Here is a 21,093-nt window from a genome sequence, read left to right on the forward strand (position 1 = left end):
ATTTTCACTGGTATTTTTCTACTCAGGATACTTTTGTAAAATGAACAAAACCAATCCCCAGGCTGCTCACTTCTGCTATTTGCTGGTTTTTGAGACCTCCCACTTCTATGAGTGATGCAACATAGGCTGCATTACAAAGAGCAGACACTTTCTTCTGTTAAAAGTGTGAAATACTATATATATATACACACATGTATATACACACACACACACGAGAACACAGGATGGGAACCTGGTCTAGTACTGTGTCTTACATACAGATCTTGTTATACTTGGATGAGTATTGATGTCATAAGATAAACCTCAGCTGAAGTATTCAGAAATGGAGAGAAACTGCTCCATCCACGTTTCAGCAAGACCAGGGGAAAGAGTTTCTTAGGATTAGAATTTCATTATACACACAGTTTGATCAATTAAAGTTATCAAAAAGAAGAGAAAGAAAACTAAAATTCAGTGATTGCTGAAGCCTTGCAAAACAAATCAAATCAAAACAAACAAAAAAATCCGAGACTATTTTTTGCAATCCTGTTGACTTCTACTGTTTATCTGAACTTTAAAAATGAACCATTCATTTCATTTTTCCTTCTAACTTTGGAGATCTCATTTACATAAACCTTTAGTTAATTTTAAAGAGAACTACCAAAAAAACCTCCATCCCTAGGGCTGGTACCAGAATGAAAAATCATACCCATCTTCCTATCGTACCCTTAGTTGTTCAAATATGAACTCTGGCCATGGAATTCATATCAGAAAAAGGAGGGATTTGACTTAACTGTACTACTGCAAAGCTGCATGTATTATGAGAGCACCATGCGCTCAGTTTTGGTTTGTGTGAAGGACAAGAGGGACCTGTATTAGCAGAAGCACAGCCTGCAGGTGCAGGGAAGTGACACTTCCCCTCTATTTAGCACTTGTGAGCCCACAGCTGGGTATTGTCCAGCTTTGGGCTCCTCCATAGAAGAGAGTCACTGACACCTGAGTGAGTACAGCACAGAGCCACTGAGCTGGTTGGGGCTGGAGCAGGTGGCATACAAGCAGAGGCTGAGAGATCAGGCTTGTTCAGTGTGGAGAAGGAGGGCATCCCACTGCTTCGTACCACTACCTAATGGGAGGTTACAAAGACAATAAGGCCTGGCTCATCTTGGAGGCGCTCCAGGCTAGGAAGGAGGCAACAAACACAAGCATGAACACAGGAAATTACAACTAGATAAAAGTTGGTTTGTTCTTTCTTTTAAACCATATGAGTGGTCAAACTATGACAGAGTCCTAGAGAGGTTGTGGGATCTTGATCCTTCAAAATACTCAAAACTTCATTGGCACAAGGCCCTGAGATTCTGCTGTCACTGGGCCTGCTTTGAGCAGGAGGTAGGACTTGAAAATCTCTGGTGGTCCTTTCCAATTTGCACGATTCCATAAGTTTCACTTTCACATCATCTCAGGACATTTCCAGTGAAAGCAGCAATATCATTGATGGAGGTTAGTCAGGGAACTGAAATTCAAAGATAAACATTTCAATTTCTGATAATTTCTGCATGCTTTTGCCAGGTACTGATTACTTTCCTTCTGCAATAACAGTACATGTTTGCCTAACACCATCTCTCTCAAATCTACTCAATGACTTAAAGAGTAGCTTTTTATTCAAGAAGCAAAATTTCTTCCAGGCAGTTATAACAGCAATTATCTCTGAAGCGTTACTTAGTGACAACTGCAACCACCTTTAATCCGTCTCATTTTTTGTCCTGCTTTAACTTAATACATTACCCGCACTTTACCTCTTGGCAAGGTATTTTTATTATTACATGAAAAGCACTTAAAACAAGTTCTTTGCTTTTTTTCATTTGGAATGCAGTATTTTAACTCAAAACAGGTTTTGTTTCACATGTTTAGTAATACCATGTGAGGGAAATACCTAAACCAGGCTTTTACAAAATCGGTTTTAAGTAGGGAAGTAACTATTGTGTTCTAAGTTTTTATTTCTGCATGTTGTTAAATACAACATTGTTAAACACTAATTTAAAAGTAAATAGAGCACGGTATTGCTGTGAGCAATAGAGCGTACTGTAGAGCACAATATTGTTGCTTCTAATCAACTGTTAGAAATCTGGACCATTACGTACTTTAAACCAACAGTACTAGAAATGTAAGGGGACACATGTTTTACACTATTCAATCATTCCAGTTTTTAATTCCACTCTTAACTGTTGCACTATCAATACAGAAGGGGAAAAAAGCTATCCCTTTTATAATAAAATTACTGTATTTTTCCTTGCCATAAAAGTAGGACAAAAGTTCACATTGAACACCTGGGTTCAGTTACTTTGATCCAAGTACAACAGTTACTCCAGTTATACAGACACAGGAGGTCTGACTTCTCCTCTTCATTATCTTCATCAGTGCTCCCAGCTCAGCTTTACTCACTATTACTCTATGTGCATATGCTTGAAAGCTAGTGAGTCCTAACAGCATTTGGTGTAAAGTGTCCCAAACATAACACAGTATTATTTGCAAATGCCACAACAAAAAACTACAACACTGTATGGGTTGACAGCAGTTCACGTATATATATTCAACAAAACCAGGCAAACACGGGACATTTTGGACCCCAAAGTTGCATATGTTTTATGTATGTATGTATTCATGCATGTTTTTCTTGCCTTGTTGGATTTTTATATATAAATTTATCTGTATTTATATAAAACCAGCATTTCCAGCCAACTTCACACTAAAAAAATGGATTTCAATCTGCATCAGAGAAATACACTTCTTCATCAAAACTACAAAGTTTTAAGCTCTATAGATCTATCACTATACAGAGGTTGAAAATTATCTCGAGATCCTTCGCTGAATACCCAAATCACCATGGATTTCACCAATTCCATTTTAAGACTGCAAACCACTGACAAGTACCTACCTTGCACAAGGAATTTAGAAGCACAGGCCTTAAATTCATTGCCATGTGAACAATTTTTACATTAATAGACAGTAAAAAATATCTCCCTGGAGTCCACCAAAATACTAGTTCATATTTTAATTGTATTTATTCAGTATATTGTATATTGACTATTACTGACATGCTTAAGAACAGCTTCAGGTGTTTGTCTTCATAGTTACTATATAACACAAATACACTATATTCTAATCAAGATATTTTTAGGAATTATTTGGAGAATATCGCTCATGCAACTGGAAGATAAAGTTGCCAGTGATTTCTTCCCATGTAGAAGCAAAAGATTTAAAAAAAAAAAAAAATCTGAAAAAAGCAGGCAAAAAAGCATTTGTACTTTTGAAAGGCTAAATTACAATCAAGATAATTTCAACATACAAGTTCATAGCAACAGAAACACATGAACTTTGCAAACACACCAAACTGTTAAGCAGGATAATGAAGCCACCAGGTCTAAAACTAATCTTAAACTTAAATGCGAAGACTACGTAGTTGTAACTTTAGAATGAGAAGTGGAATTGTATGCTTCACCACTCAGCGCTACAAACTCCCCAACCTCCTCTTTCATATTGCCATCTTGTTAATGTGAATCAGTCTCCAGTTTAACTAAAGACAATCAGATAAAGCATGTTAATTCCTTGTGCATATTATTAAAAAGGCTGGAACCTGGAAACATATTTTCAGTGTTTATCACAAAGAAGCTTTATATACACCTATGAGAATCCCTATGTATCTTCTCCCTACTTTTAGACCTGCAGTATTGATCACAAAAAACCCCTTTTCAGTATAAATGGAAAAAAAAAATTAAAATAATTCTGAATCCTGCACATTGATATTTCCAATACTTTTAACAATAATTAACTATAGGTTTGGGGTTTTTGATGGTTTTTTTTTTTTGGTTGTTTGTTTTAGAAGGGACAATAAGAAACTTTGTATAAAGGTCTTACTGTGCTCAGCCACAAATTAAAAAAATAACTCTGTGAAGTTTACACATTTAATTTACAATGTTTTTTAACCCCAGAGAGAACAACTCATATAAAATATGAGTGCATTAAGATTCTGCAGTAATTGGTCTTGGGATATTTGGAGAAAGTGTTAGCCACATATAAAGAATAAGATCACCAGAAGAGGATTCTTGAAAGCCCAACGTCTCATCGGGAGCATGAAATGAAAACCTTTTCTGGGGGAGGAAGGAAAAACAAGTCAAAATCATGTTCTACACATGGAGGAAGACTTTTAACATCGATGATAAAGAACATGCCTATGTTTGGGGAAAGTGAAATAGCTCCCTCTTTTTGTAGTATTTTATAACACAAACTACCTCTAAAAGGACTAAGATGGTCTGATCCTATGAAACCAACACCAACTGATTTAAAGAAATATAGCCTCAGTGCATTCAAGCACTTACTATAAAAATCAAGGAGGAAAAACCCAACCAAACAGTAGTCTAACTTTTCACCCAATACATTACATGATAATTGGCTAAAAACTGGTCCTGAAGGGTGTGCTGCTCAACAACCTTTCATTCAAGTCTGCATACTTGTTTGAATTTTGTCTGCTGTCCAAAAAAGTTAACTGCAGTCTACTAAGCAGCAGCATGTGTGTTTACTTAAGCTTCCTGTAAAAACATTCATATCATTCCAAGAGTTACTAAATGTTTTCCATCCTCATAGTTCACATTCCATCCTTCCCCACCCCTCCAGTTCATTACATGAAAAATATCGGTCTGGAGTCCTGGGCAAGAGAATTTCCTTCCTGGGTTTGAAATACCTAATGCCTTGCAGGACTTTTTCCCAGTGTTTAGCTATCTGTGTTAATAATCAGGGTTCAATAATTCAGCATCACATAACTATTTATAAAATGTATGCAAGGACTTAAGGTGATACAATTTTCTAATGTTACAAATAACTGAAAATACATTCGCTAATAATTCCAAACACATAGTTCAGTTTGGCAGGCTTTCGTTTCAAATTTTATTCATACTGTCAATCTGAAACTATTTAAATATGTATTTTTCCTCAAAAGTAACTATTACAATCAAAGACTATTTTTATTGTTGCAAACTGACGATGCCTCCTGTGAACCACAGCTGCATGGAGGTGATCTCTTATGCAGTGATGCAATCAAAATACTCACAAACTTTCCACTCCCAAGATACAGAGTTAAAAACTTTTGTCTGTTGTAAACAATTCTTACCGTTACTGGTTTAACAGGCATATATCTTCTTCAAATATATTTTAATGCTGATAAGACTTTTTTTGGACAATTTTAGGTGGATTGACATCTTTATTAAAGCAGAATCAATTAAGCCTATTAAGAAATGTCCAAATAGATTAAGGTGGCTGTTCAGTTATCATTACCAGGTGAAGATACAGAAACCACACTAAATTAGCATGCATCTGCAGCATATCTATGAATACTATAGGTGCTGAAAAGAATTAATTAGAGGATCCATGAGGTTCTTTATAAGTGAGACATCCTTAGCTGCGCTGATGTATATATTCATTAGTATTATTTGGTTATTTATCCTTTCAGTAGTCTTCCACTGAACTTAACAATGAATTAGTGAAAACTAGGAAAATGTTATTTTATACTAGTGCTATCTTCCTGACTTAAACTTGGAGAGACTTTCATTGGCAGTAGGTTTCATTATACCCTGCATGCTGCGGTTCAACAGGCCTAGCTGCCTTGTCTAAAACCACTATACTAAATCATGATCTGGCAAACCTAAGTCAAATTCTCTACAGCACGGTGTTTGCATTCCTTAATTGACTGATGAAAAGGCTGGTTGAGAGTTACAGCGCTGCTATGGAACAATAACTTATACTTCACGCTCTAAGGAGATCTCTGGGTCCAAATCCTGTGCTGTTGAACACTGCTCACTACCACTGACTTAGTCCTGAATGAATCAAATTTCTTTTCACAGGACTCTGTTGCCTGTTTTTACTTAATGAAGTGCTGGACACACTAAAGGAACTGAACTGAATTACATCTCAGCTAGAGTTTGGAGCCCTTCATTGACGAAAATGTTATTTTCTTTTTGTGAAGATAAAGTGTCAGCCATAATGACAGCAAAGTAATGTGGGCCTTATTCATGAAAATCCTCCAAGGGGATTTTGTTTAACACTTAATTTCTCATTCACAGCTTATGCTGGCATCCTGCCACCTGTACCTGAGGGCTCTCATGCAGAGGGAGGTACTGCGAGATAACCAATTACTGTGTATTAGTCGACTGGGTTACAGCTTTCTCTATGAATAGCCTGAGCCTCTGGGAGATGCAAGGGAACAGAAGTGACCATAGACTTTCCTAAAGGACATTTCTGGCATCAGTGCCAGTGCTAAGCACTTGCATTTATTATCACCTTATAAAAAAATTTTAGAAAAAATTAAAACCCCAGGTACTGGGGTACTATCCTATCCTACCCAGTATTTACTTGCTGTGAACACAGCTATTATTCCAATTTGCAGATGACTGTTCACAGATGCAGACGGCCTGAGGGAAACATGGTTAATTCTATCACTGTAGCTTCTTTAGTTTTATTCATATGCCATTATATATTGACACTAAATAGCTATTTTAAGCTCCAATATTCACTTTTTTGGGGGTAAAATTCATTAAGAAAGTAATTTTTACTGAAACCGTACCAATTTTATTTAGAAAACAAGCAATTGTTGGCCCAACAATTACAGAGCAAGCAGCTCTGTAAACAGCAGTATAACAGCAGCCTGATTGCCAATGGATCTGGTTACCTCCAATGTGACAGGTACACAGACCAGCTCCCAAGAAGAACCTCCGAGTCTAAAGAAGTGTGAGTGCATACCCAAATTTTGCAGTCCCTTATGGCACCTGAAAAATCACTTTCTCCCCTCTACCTAGCTGTAGAAATTGATTAAATCTGTAGAAATGGGTTCTCTGAGAATTCTTCCTGCTGCAAGAAGCCATTGGCTCTCAAACTGTGGGGAAAGCAGAGAAGGCCAGTATGATTACCTTAGACCGTCTTCAGTAAGAGCCAAGGCTTGAGAATAAAGAAAGAAAAAACAGACTAAATAGATAATAGATTAAACAAACAAAGGCAAATCCCTAAGGATCAATACCATTACAGAAGCTGTAGAAGCTATATAGAAGCATCCATCAGAAGCTTAAAACTTTGTGTTGGATCCACAGAACATGATGGGCCTGCTTTTCCCAGATCTCACCAGTGAAAGGGAAGTGCCTGGCTTGAAAAGCTATGTGGACTGAACAGCTTGAGCTTGGGGACAGGCTGATGAAAGGAGGCCTTCCCCTCCACACTAAACTGTCTCAATGTGCCTCTGTCTCTAGCCTCATGCCTTATCGGTGACCCTTGCTTTCTGCTGCCCTGGAAACCCTCACTTCAAAGTAGCCAGCCCCTGCTCACACCTTAGGCTTTTATCTATACGCCCCTTGCACAACCCACAGGCATTGCTGCATCAGAAAACTGGCAAGAAGTGACAGGGGTGGACGTACTGTAGCAATATGTCTTGCCAAAAGGGCTTTGGTCACTTCGATATTTACTTAAAAAAAACCCAACCCAGCAGCTCTATATTGGTGAGCCACAGCCATCACTTGCATAAACACTGAAAGCACATGTGAATTTAGTAATTACTGTTTTCAGTTATGCATGCAATTTCCTGAGCAAACCTCCTTTTGCTGAGAGTGAAAATACAAACTGTGATGCCCTGAACACATCAAAAAGACAATCTTAGTCATGAGATGCCACAGGAGGAATTTTGTTTTCCTCAACAACTTTCTGCCTTCCTCTAAAACAGATCTTCCCTCTTGCAATTCAATTCCATTCTTTCTTGTCCTATCTTTTGCTTTGCAACAACCTTTTAGGCATTTGAAGACTGGTATCTTCCTCATTCCAACTTCATCATTTTCTCCTTAAGCTACACAGACCCAATTTATTCAGTCTGTCTTCCTAGGACATGTTTTGCAAATTTTGGACTGTGCTTATAGCTCTCCTTCTGACTCCTTCCAGCTTGCTTCTGCCTTTTTCAGAGGAACAATGTCCAGGAAAGAACCAAGGGCCTACTATGCCAGCTAGGGACATACCCACCCATAGAAAAGAGCGCAAAAAGGATTACTTTAGGTCTTGCAAACTGTACTCTTGATCATAATTTCAGTATTGTATTTGCCTTCTCAAGGCTCTGTTAATCCACATTCAACTTGTTCTTTCCCCTAATCACCAGGCTTTTCCTGGAGGACTGCTATTTAACAATTACTCTGGTTCAGGACTCACTAAGAATCTCCTCCAAGCGTAGTACGTTGTATCTTCCCTTGTTGAATTTGGTCAACATCTTTCTGCCAACTCTCTGCTTTGAAAAAACCACATAAGAATTCATCCTCTGCTCTCCATGGTATTTGCTGCCCTTTTTAGCTTTGTTGTCTGTAGATAAAACAAATTAAGCTTCTATTTGAGCTAGTGAAAACATCAGAGCTGGACCCATTGGAGACCCTAGTGAATATCAACTACAGTGCAACTCAGGAAAGGCAGCCCATAGATTTGAAGGCTAAATCCATATACGAACCCATCATATTGGAGCACCACACCCATACATACCCTTGTCCATACACCTACCCCACGTCTCTTCCTCCCCACCAAGTTCCCCAGGGAGGTCCAGTGTAAAGCATCTCAAGCACTTCACTCACCCTCCCCCTTCTACCAGCAGCATCGGTAGACAAGATTCCAGTATGGAAGGGGTGAAGGAGCTGAATAGTTACCCTAATCTCCAAGTCCAGCAAACTCCAGACAAGCATTCAGAAAATGATACCTTTCAAACCAATTTGGCTGTCCAATCAACGCTGTGATGTGTATTGCGTGGGCTACAGACACACACACGGGATATACACTATGGATACATACATGGCAGTGTGTGAAGAAGCACTAAAAAGTTTTCTTACTGTGGAAAACTGATACAAATCAAGTCTGTATGGTAAAATTACATATCACAATTGCTACTCCTTGACCTCTAATTTAGAAAGCTGAACAGCTACTTCTGCATAACTTCAGTCTCTACAATCCTTGCACTCCCATTTTCTCACTGCTGTAGCAAGAACACCAGGATTTTCTTCATGAGGGAGTGGGAATGTTCTAGTTTGGTCTGAGTTTACTGTGTTCAAAGGCTGAATACATTTGTGTGCTGACATACCATGCTGATATTTCAAGAACCTGTGCTCACAAAATTACTACTACATTATATTCAATTTCTGACCACAAAATTTTTTGAAAATGTAATCCAAGAACAATTTTATCCTTATGTAGGTGCAGGAATGTAAACTTATCTAGGGGAACAGCTATTTCTTTCATTGAAACCGATTATAAAACAGCCAGGAAATAACTGAACTGGCAGAACTGTAGGTGCAGCAGCACTTAGATCAAAGACAGAGAGGGAAAAATCAGAAGTGACTGATACTAATAAGCATTTACTCTGGATGAGCTGCAGCCAGACCAGATTCGCAAGCAGCTTTGATTAGAATTTGTCCATTAGTTTCGTGTTCCACAAACTGCTCTATCCCTCAACACTCAAAACAACATAAATGATAGAAACATCTTTGACTAAATGTTTTGTTTCACATACTAAAGAGCGAATATCTGACAGGCTTAAAGTAAGTTCACACAACTGAAGCCGGCTGCTGGTAAGTGGGTTCTCTTTTACATGTAAACAGAAGTCTGATGAGAAATAAATGCATACTTAAAAAGTAGTGATAAGCATATAAAGTCTCTGCCTTACTATTCTTGAACTGATGTGTATTTTTAGATGGAAATATGGGCTTGAATTGGTCCATCAGCAACTAAATTGACAAAAATAATAGAAAGTTTTCAACAGGCATCAGTCTTCTTTCTGCTTTAGAGCTGAAGTATAGTTAAGATTCTAGAAGAAAAGTAATTGTTTCCTACGTTCTGCACTGGTCCCCCCAAGAAGTGTAGTAGTTCATGCAAAAAGTGAGAGCTATAGCTTAAGAAATGTAACATACAATAATACAAGAGCATAAAAGTAAAATATATTCATGATGAAATTGTATAACACAACTTCAGAATTACTATATACAGTCATTTTTAACCTGCTCTACAAACAGTAAGTTATTTCATTATGGTATATTGTCTATGGATTGAACATGTTAGAGTGTGAGTTGAGATGTGAAAACTGGAATCCAACGAAAAGTGTAAAATGAGGTATGTTTATCCTTACAATCACTAGTAAACTACTATCTCAAAATCACCTGCTAAGTTTACATTAATTTTATCCATTTATTGAACATATCACTAAGTCACACTGCTTTCTCCTTTGAACTCCTTTCTTGAATAACTTGCATAGTTGAAAATATGATACCACATAACATCAGTGATCCCAGAACTTAGCCCACATTAGATAAGGATTTTCACAGAATCATAGAATGGTTTGGGTTGGAAGGGACCTTAAAGATCATCCGGTTCCAACCTCCCTGCCATGGGCAGGGACACCTCCCACTAGACCAGGTTGCTACAAGCCCCATCCAACCTGACCTTGAACACTGCCAGGGAGGGGGCAGCCACAGCTTCTCTGGGCGATTTTGGCTTTCTTTGCTGAACAGCAGGAGATAAGACATGCAGAAGGATGAGGAAAAAAAGGAGAACAGACTGGAGAGCACAGGATGGTGGTTTAAACTATTAGTGCCACATTAGTAATGTTTGAGCTTCTATCAGTCAACACTTCTGCTCATATACTACACTGCAAAATTAAAAGTTAAGCTAGAGATATGCAGATTTAATGGGGTAGGATGCAGAAAAGCATCATATGGCTGACACTCATGGGTTTTAATTCCTCTTAGGAAAAACTGCCTGGAATGTACTTTATTGCTTCTAGATCTTCACTAAATGGGAACTTTTCCATTAGTCTCATTAAAATCAAGGGATTGATTTGTCAGTCAGTTTCCCAGCCAGGACCTTCTTCCCTGATCCCACCACCCCTGCAGGTCACTGATGATGCAGTGAGTATTGGGAGCAGAACCTCATCATCAGAAATGACCCTCAGGAAAATGAGTGAGAAGCTGATTTAAAAAGGGAAGAAGCACCGAGCCATGCAGCCTGCCTGGTTAGGAGAACAGAGATGTCACGTAGCTGGATGATGACAGAAACAAAACAGCATTTCAGATAGGACCATGTTGTCATTAAAACTATTGAACTAAATCTCAGGACAGTAAGGTGTGTAAAGGAAGCACCGTTTTTAAGGCCTGTCTTTCCATGGCGTGTGTACTTCCCCAGTTCAGTCCTCCTACAGGAAGAAAACCAGAGAATACAAATCTAAAGAAGCCCCTTGCCTAGTGGGTTAGCAAGCAATAGCTGTATTGCAAAGAAAGTAGACAGTACTTTTTTCTACCCATGCAAACTAAGTAGAAACACTATTAATCTCAGATTTAAGGCTTCAGGCACATGATACTACCTGACACCTTCAAGATGGGCCATAAGTCTATGGCTAATACACAAGTCTCTGCTGCCACCAGCTCAAACATTTACTTTTTTCAAAAATAATTTAAAAATATGCAGTACACAGACAGCCAATGTCTAACAGATTATTATTTTTCCCTAATGTTGCAGTATTTTCTTAATGTGAGCTTTCAGCAAAAAAATGTTAACAGATTCAGAAAGACACACAGGTCTCTAATTCACAAACTTCCAATCTGGTTAACACCTTGCTCTCTAATATAGGTAAATATTTTTATTCAGGCTGCTAATCACAAAGTATAGCAGCCTTGAGCTAATTTGATGCTGCAAAACATAACTTCAACTTGACTGGTCCATTTCTCAGGGATTTTTAAATTTATTATTATTGCAAGGTAAATTGTTAAGTCTCAGATGCTGAATAATTTCTCATGAAGTTATCCAAAGCTCTTCTTGCAAACTCGACTTCTTATATCTTGGGTTCAAACATATGAACTCATTGCTGCGTTTTAATAGTTCAGATTTTTGATCCTTGAAATATTCCTAAATCTAAATTACTGAAATTAAATAACTTGGCATTAGAGAGCATATCATCTGTTTTATTCCAGTTTGTTTGCTGTGGGGGAGGGAAAGGAAGAAGGAAGAGAGAATTCAAGTGAGTTTTCAGGTATCCTCTGACCACTGGTACCGGCATTTGCTCAAATTCCCTCCTAGTATGAACTAAAACTACTTCCACTAATTGCTGGTTCCATCATTTATGTAATTTCATTACCCCTTGATTGTTCACTTGGCAGTGTGTGCTATCAAAGAAACATCAAGTCAAATATGATGCTTTTAAGCTTAAAACTTAGTAAGTCCCTCAAAATACCATTCCGTATTACTCTTCTCCAGATGACATTCAAAACCAGATGAATACAATTAAGTGTACATACAACAGCTACCATGACAAACAAAATAACACATCAGATTACATTTTCTCAGGAAATGTAATTAAGACAACACAAAAATCTCATTTAAATATTGATTCCATGGTGCTATTGTGTCAGTCTTAGTCTATTTGACATCATTTGTATCTTAAGTATAATTTAACATCACACCACTTTACCCAACAATAAAACAACTTTTACAGACTTAAGCAGTTGCTAGCTACTTCTGCTTCTAATTGTGAAAACACGTTACAGCACAATTACCTAACCTAGTCCAGATGAGCTAACTTGTGTCCTGAATGCACTGCAGAGGCACTAATGTGCTATGTTAATGAAGCACCAGCTTGGCTATGTTGCAGCATTTAGTAATGAACGATGGAAGCTTCCGCTCTACCCTGTGTTTGCTTCCCACAGTTCATCGTAATCATCTCAATCTGATATAGATAAGCATTTAATCCAATTATCTCTCATCCATTTTCTCCAATCTGGAACAGGAATACAGAGACATTTGTGTATCCTTCTCTCATTGGAGGAAAAAAAAACCCTCAACATATTGAAAATACTTCTATCAAGCACTCTCTCTCTGTACTACCTTCCCAAGCTTGCTCATATATACACTATATAATGAGGAGTGACAGCCCATACTCTGTGATATCCATCATGAGGGGATCACTGGGGTTTAAAAGCAGTTAACCTGCTTCCTCACTGTAAAACTAATTCAGTGCAAGTAGCAACTCTCTACAATTCACTGGCAGCTTTTATATGTTATCAGACACTTTCTTCATATCTTGTGAATTTTGGAACGAAAGAGCACCTGTAAGAAATCTTTATGCTCCTCAGGTTTAGCCTAAAAAGTAAGTATCCCAGTGAATTTGGATGGATACTACAACCCAAGAAGGGCCCCGAGACACATGCAGTTACACAAAATTAATTTTGTTCTATCAGAGATGGAACAGGAAAAATACTAAAGTAGCTCACTGAGCACCCACAAGCATTTGTACACTGTGAAGATAGCTCTGAAGACAGGTCTAGATTAACAATTTCTAAATTTAGCAATCAAGTGCTTTTCATGATGGACAACTACTCCATAAAAAGCAACTGTGAATATACATTAAAAAAAATTGTATCTATGTAATGTCTCGAGTTTGCAAATCTTCACATTTCTATTGCCAGGTTGGGCCAGCATTTACCATATAGTTAAGTCAAAAATTCAGTCAGTTATACAAGATATATGTAATTCTACAAGGTAGTGAAAACTGCATTTTAAACTCTAAGAACTAAACTATTGCCCAGATACTATCGTTTGTAAGTTTCACTCAAATAATTACGTTCAATATCATACTACATTGTGCAAAGAGATTTTTAGTTGTAACTAAACGACACTGATGAATAAGAAACCAGAAATAATCCAGTTATCAGTAATACCAGCTAATGAATATTTTGATCTGCTAACTTCCCTTATATTTGTTAATAAGGTTTAAACAAAACTAAGAGTAAAATTAGTGAACAATGCTGATCTTAAATGATCTCTTACTGTACTCTTTTGGGCCAAAAGAGTATTGGGCATTGCCGCATAAAAGTGTGGTTAAGTCATGCTTATTTTTTCTGCCCTCACTAGTTTATTCAGTCACAAGCAATGCTGTACCAGCTACTTCAATACTCCAAAATTTAAAAGTAAGCCAGGAATTACCAGGCAAGCAGCAGCCACAACAGACCAAAGCATAATAGAGGAAATATCAATCTTACCTTCACACACTGGGCAGCACTCGCCAGGGACTTTAACAGGATTTAGACAGCTCTGCCCACAGGCTGTTGCAACGCAGTGTGGATCTCCGTTGATGCACTGGCAGAAAGTACAGTCGTCCTCTCGCCAGCGGTCTCCATGAGCTTGGATCTGACCACTGGCATAGCAGCCAGCAGGGTTATTTACTGGATGAACTGGGTCTGAAATGACAGGAATTGCAAGAGAACAAGAAGTTTTATCTTCCCTTTTACACCTAAATTTTACATATGAATAACTGCAACACTGAGATTTTACATTACCTATAAAGGGTTAAGTGCAGCCACTGTCAAACATTGAAAGACACTGTGGTATACAAGGATAAAATAATACAGCTAACAGATATGTCAATATTGAAATTTACTGTCAAAAAAGTTAAATCAACTGATACAGAACATTCACAAATTCAGCGTTCTATTTTTATCTATTTCAACTCAAGTTTTGTATGCAACAATTATAAGGCTTAATCTTTTGATTTTCTTATTTTGTTCTTCAGAAGATATCTTGGATCTATTGATACATTTTTTGTACCAACTTCTGAGGGAAACTGAAAACATCTCAGTGAACCATTGGAATGACTTGTGTCAGCATCGCACCACTATTTTATACTATGAGCAAAGATGAGACCTCTGGTACATTTCCTGCTGGAACAAGGAGACTGCCTTAAGCTGCATCTCATCACAGTTTTAGAGATATAATAGTTTTCCTGAACAGATAATCTGGCTCAGTTTTCAATTTCATTTCAGTTGGAGCTTTTTCCCCTTAAAAGCCACGAGACCCACTTGCCTGCTAGCAACCAAATTAAGACTTGGGTATTTAAATAACAGACTTGGGTATTTAAATAACAGAATTTTCGGGGACATATCACATGTACGATTTCTCCTCAAGTTTCATGCAAATAAATAATGCAACTCTGTATATGCTAATTCATGACTTGAAATAAAAGCAGCTTTTAGTCTTCAGAAATAACACATTTTATTCTTCAGAAACACGAGAAGCACCAGTGATATTAATAGTAAAAAATACACATGTGAATAAATGCAACTTATCATGGTGGCTAATAAGTAACTGTTAGACTCAAAAATTGAATATGTGAGTATATATAGTAATTAGGTCAAGTTTTCAAAGCAAGCAACAATACAAATTACATATTAAAGCAAATTCAATACATTAAAAACAATAAATACAACTAAAAGCATTTTTTAGCAGATATCAGACAGCAGATGTCAAATAAGCACCAGTCATTTACCCATAAATGAATTTTCAAAAATTTGAAGGACTTAGGAGAAAAGAGATATCCTGTCCAAAGGAAAAAAAAAAAAGAACAAAAAAGAAAAAAAGGACTGAACAAAACTTGGAATATTTCTCTGACGTTTCATCACTCCCCTTTGGAACTAAGGCAATGCATTTTAAGTGTCTATAAAACCAGTAGCAGTGATAATAGCTGTTGTCTTATTATAAGCCATTGTATCACTTTATCACAGTATCAAACTCTGAACATTTGGAGTCAAACTGCGCACAACTTCCACCTCTACCTGGCATTCACTCCCATCCTGAATTGTAGTGATATTCCCAATTTTAGCAAAATTGCTTAAGCCAATATAAAAAAACTAGGTGTTTGGGAAAGTAAGACATTTTAAAAATAAAACGTTTCTTAATATCTTAATTTTGCACCTTTTATGTTTTATGATCACCTTGCACATGTAATTAACTTTTTGACCTTGCCAAAAATCAAATCATACACAAACAAATGAAATTAATTTTATCATTCAACTCATGTATGGGATTCTGATTTACACAGGAATAAAGGGAAAGCACAGAAAAGCCATATAAGACTTGTGTTATTTGCAATAGTCTTGTATGCAAGTCAAACCACAAAGTTCTTGGTACCCTTAGTCAGCAGTGTTTAAACCAATAAATTGAGCCAAGCCAATTAAATTTCCTGATGCTGAGGTATCCTATAGGACTTTGAGAAAGAATTCTTTGTGGAGTTAAGGCAAGAAGGGCTTGTGCCTGCATTACACAATGCACATCAAATTTACCATGTGCTATTTTAAAATTGTTGCAGAAAAGAAGAAAGCATTATATTTCTTTATATTTCTATCATCAGGAAAACACGAGTAGGAAACAATCACCTTGAAAATCAGTCATGAAATAATCAAAAAGAAAGACAGCAAGTAGACCACCTCCTCAACTAGAAAAGCATGAATGGGCGGGCTGTTAAGTATACATTGTGCCCGTTTAAAAGACTTACCTTGTCAATTTAGGTGTCACTTAACATAACCCAAATTATTAAAAAAGGGATCAGAGCTTTGTTTTTTTCTTTTGAAGTGTTTAACGGAATCAGGAAAATTACAATACATTAACAGATCCAGTTGTCTAGCCTCACCCAAAAGAATTCCACTAAATCAAAAGGGATTTATAGTAAAAAACCTCATGTATCTTACTATCCAATCATTATGTATCTTACTATCCAATCATTCAGAAGTCAGAAATCAGACTTCCTTGATTTAGTGCTACAAGCCCTATCAGAAAAGCATGCAACAGAAACAAGCAAGCCAAACAGCACCAGATGATTTGATGAAGGACCCTGTAACTCGGCATCTTAGTCAGCTAGGCAGAAATTAAATCACGGCCATTACTTGAAAAAGATTGCACACAATCATTAGAAATCATTATCCATTTTATTCTACCTACTAAGAATCTGTCTTAAGAAATTTCCATTGTAGGCCTATTACACACCAACTCAAACTCAAAATGAAATATTAACAGGTTTTCCTGATAGTCTGATTCAAAGGTTGCAAAAACGCAGAAGTCAACTTTTAACATTGTATGATGACATGGCAGAACAATTTACTGATAAATCGTAAGATAGCTGAATATTTAAATCACCAAAGAGGATGAAGGACCTATCTAGAACTGCAAGCCAAATGTGGAATACCACATCCCACATCTGAGTATGACAGAGCTGATATAGAGAGCCCAGGTACATAAGCAATGTATCTATATATCTGCTGTATCTGTATACATTGTCCTAATCACTTCATAATGCCAAATCTCAGAATATTCACATATATGAGAAATAGTAATTATAGAAAAAACCAACAGATCTCACATATTGTAGAAAGTCAGCAGCTCATACAGGAATTTCTTCAGGAATGAATCTGCACTTACTCAGGAAGTTTCACCACATCAGACATGACCCCTCTTACACTCTTTCAGTATGTCATTAAATGATGTTATAGCACTGAATATTTTTTTCCCAGCCCCATCTCCCTCCGCTAGATCGTATTCTGGCAGAAGACACATCAAATATTTTCTAGCGTAAGCAAGAGGGTTAATGTGAAATTTCCCACAGTACCTTCTTTAGGAGGGCTGCAGGCCTATCAAGCAGAGGAAAAGACTGACAACAGGGCAAAGGAGGAAGTGAAAATTGAAGTCAGATTACTGCCCCGTTTCTTTGCTATAATCATAGAGACGAGAAGGTGTACGCATTGCTGCAGCTGAACAGAACAAGACTGGCTAAAGCAGGCTACAAAGGAATGGAAATGTGTCTTAGGGCCATTACTGCTGGTTTGGAGGAGCCTATCTAAATACCTGGTGCAGAAATTAGCTTCTTATGTCCTCTGGGAAGAAGGCCCCACAAAAAGTACTGCACACTTGACCATGCCTAAGGAAGTTCTGATGTAGAAGGGAAAGGAAATCCAAATAGCCCTATATAAAAAGGGCAGAGTGTCAACATCAGAGAAGCACTATAAAGAAAAGACAGCACATTCTGACATAGCAAAAATGTAGAAATAAACTGAATTAAGGAGGAATCTGCAAACTTTGGAAGAACAAAATAAAGCACTTGTTTGCTCATTTGCATTGAAAAAGCAGGTAAAAAAGCAGCAGAATTAATCAACAGGATTAAAAAGATACTATACCTTCACACACCGGGCAGCACTCTCCTTCTGGCACATAGTACCTGTCGCAGTGTAGCTCACCACATTGGGCAGAGAAACAAATAGAGACTCCACCTTGGCATCGACAAAACCGACAAGCGTCCATTCTGAACATGTCTCCATCATAATATTCCATGCTGTTAAATATGCAAGTTGGCTTCACTTCTGAGAGAAGGAGGGGAAGGGAAAAAAAAAGTAATTCATAGATATTGATAAACAGGAAATAGCTAAACTCATGTTGCCACTGACAAAAACAGATATAAAAGAGACAGTTGATTTTTCTTCTGTTTTTTTAAACTCGAATATAATTTTTTTCTTTTTTTTAAGAACTTGGTATATTTTATTATCTGTTTCAACAATGGAAGAAAATAAAATGGTATTCAAAATTACTTTCAGAGCAATTATTTACAATTAAAAGTCTCAATTTAAAAAATTAAAACACTGCAGGAAGGCACTGGTATTTCTTCACAGGTGTTAAATATTTCTCATTCTGGATAAGCCAGAAGCTACTTCAAATTTCAGCACATGAAGCAATAGATTTTTCTGGTTTAAGACAGCTTCTGATGTTCCTTAACTGTAATCTTCCTTTCTGCAAGACTTGGTACACAGGTAGATAAATCACACTGAAGCTGTCCAATCCACATGGATACATTTAAAAAAAACCCCAACAAACATGTTTTGTGACTGCATGATCTGTTACACAGAACTGAATACTTCTCAGTTCAGGCAACCTGGAGCTGTACTAGTCAGCTCACATCTCTACTCCCCACAGAAAATAACCAATTGTAATAAGTATCTATATGAACACTTCAGTGTTTCAAAAACACAAGACAACTATTTCTTGTATGCCTCCATCTACAGCAGAGCCCTAAAGTAAAACTAAATCTAAACTTTGTGGGAAACTAAAAGCCTCTGAAAATTCCTAAGAATTTTGGAAAGGATATTGCCTATTTACTTCGTTAACATTAAAAAAGGGAAAAAAAATGCTAACTAAAACAATGAACCAGTTTGCAGATTAAACCACCTTTTTCTTCTTTTTACTATGATTTCATACCAAAGAGCTTTGGTTCCAGATTATGAAGCAGATCCACACATTATGAACACATCATAAGGTGTCCTTAGGGCTTTTGACCTTGCAGTTAGTCCACACGTACAAACTACCCTCCACCTCCACCATCTATTGCCAGCAAAGCTTATTCTATTCAACCAGCCCAACACATGCAATTCTGTGGACCTCTACAACTCAGGGCTGAATCACTGTGACTCAAGACACTGTAGAAGAAATACTCCAAATTTATGTTCGACTATAATACAACCCATTAGTTATTAGGAAATCATGACTTCACAGCTTCATCATTATATCACTGAATGACTTAAGCCTCCTCCCTCTTCCTCACTTCAGAATAAACTTTTTTGCCTTCTACAACACTAGCCGAAGATACCGGAAAACTCCTACCTGAATTAAAACAGTATCTAGTAAACAGATGTATTCTTGCTGGATTTGTAGCTTATGAAATCTCAGAAGCCAAACATTCTGCAAACAGGAAGCTATTTCAGCAACAAAGTCAAAATTAAAAACATTGCCAAACTGTAGGTAAAACTGTCAAATTTCATTACATCTGAACTAAACATGGCAAAGGAAAGAAATGACAATTGCCTATGTTGCTGTTGCTGTAGAATACATGGAAAAGACTACTTATTTACTTACCTGTGTAATGTCTAGCCATATAGGGCTGAAAACTGTGACCACTTTGTGGTCAAGTGATTTTTCTTTTTTGATTAGTGCTCAATCTCACATGGGAGATGAAAAATATTTAAATGAAAGTTCAGCATTTGCAGATTCCTTTCCACCCAATCCTCTTACTTTTAGGGGCTAAAAACTTTTCATCTCAGTTACTCTTAACAATGATACAAGTTTTCTTCAAAACTCTAAAGCATTTCAAGGACTCTAGTATTTCTTTCCACATATGCTTATATTGAGGTCCAGCCTCGAGCCATTTAATATGATTGTAAAGTATTAGAGTTGAAACTTGGAAGTATCCTGAACAATGTTTGATTTTTATATGCCTGTTCTGTCTTCAAGGCATAACGTTGAAAGCAGCACCAAAAAAAAAGAAAAAAAGAGAGGAGGAAATACCACTGTGTCCGGGAAAACAACTATGACCACATTAGAAAGCAATTCACATAAACAAACACTTGAGAAATATTTCAAGTTTATGCAGCTCAAGCTGCTAGTTTAAAAACCTCAAAAAGGAAAAAGCACCAACACAACTCAAAAGGCCTTTAATCCATTTGCTTCTGATTTTACTGTTTTGATTGCAGCTTTCCAGATTTTCAGATTCCCCCACCCCCAGTAGATCTGAATTCTTGCCTGGCTGGAAGTTGGAACATCATCTTCCATGAATTATCATCCATTTTTAATATGTCCAAACAAGATCAAGCAAGTAACTGTAAATCCTGAAAGGAAACAGTATGTTTTATTCCTACAGTGAGAACCCCCACAGAATTTCACTATAGGTGTATTTTTACCATTGACACTTATGGTAGTGTATACATTCAAACTAAACTATTGACCTAAGTCTATACACTCAGCTGTGAGACAAAGATCACTTTTGTTAGAACCATATGTAAGATCGTGGTCTTAAAACTCAGTGAAGCCAAAACAAGCACTTAATGAAGAACTCCAGCTTTAGATACTCATAAAATGGAAGCCTAACGAAAGAGTGAGCACCACGCCATGAAACTGTAATGATGTATTTCTTCCACCATGATATATTGGAAGATTCTCTTAGCTCTTTTTTTGTTGTTTTTTTAAAGTGCTAATTTTATTGCCTTACTGATCTACCTATGGCAGACACATAGGAGTGAAAGAACACAAAGCTAACATTAAATAAATGCATCTTTTCCTAAGGCCAATAACCATGAATTCATTATTCTGTCAACAAAGGGAATACTATGTGTAGAATTCTTCAAGTACCAAAGCTTTGCTGTGTGACAAAGTCAAATTAACTGAACTTCACAGCACAAAGCGCTTAAATGTATCCAAAACTCCAAATCC

The 21,093-nt window shown here is 37.1% G+C and overlaps 1 protein-coding gene across 1 annotated transcript in view; it reads right to left on the bottom strand.

The window, feature by feature from the left end:
• Nucleotides 1-21,093, bottom strand: part of CRIM1 (cysteine rich transmembrane BMP regulator 1) — a 193,834-nt gene that overhangs the window by 42,230 nt on the left and 130,511 nt on the right. Inside the window, exons 8-9 of the mRNA XM_086460919.1 lie at nt 18,018-18,200; nt 14,058-14,255 (exon numbers count right to left, since the gene is read on the bottom strand). Coding sequence (XP_086317045.1) covers nt 14,058-14,255; nt 18,018-18,200 — 381 coding nt within the window. The remainder of the gene's footprint in view (nt 1-14,057; nt 14,256-18,017; nt 18,201-21,093) is intronic.

Source organism: Leptosomus discolor, chromosome 2 (assembly GCF_034619465.1).
Source record: "Leptosomus discolor isolate bLepDis1 chromosome 2, bLepDis1.hap2, whole genome shotgun sequence".
NCBI classification, from domain to species: Eukaryota; Metazoa; Chordata; class Aves; order Leptosomiformes; family Leptosomidae; genus Leptosomus; species Leptosomus discolor.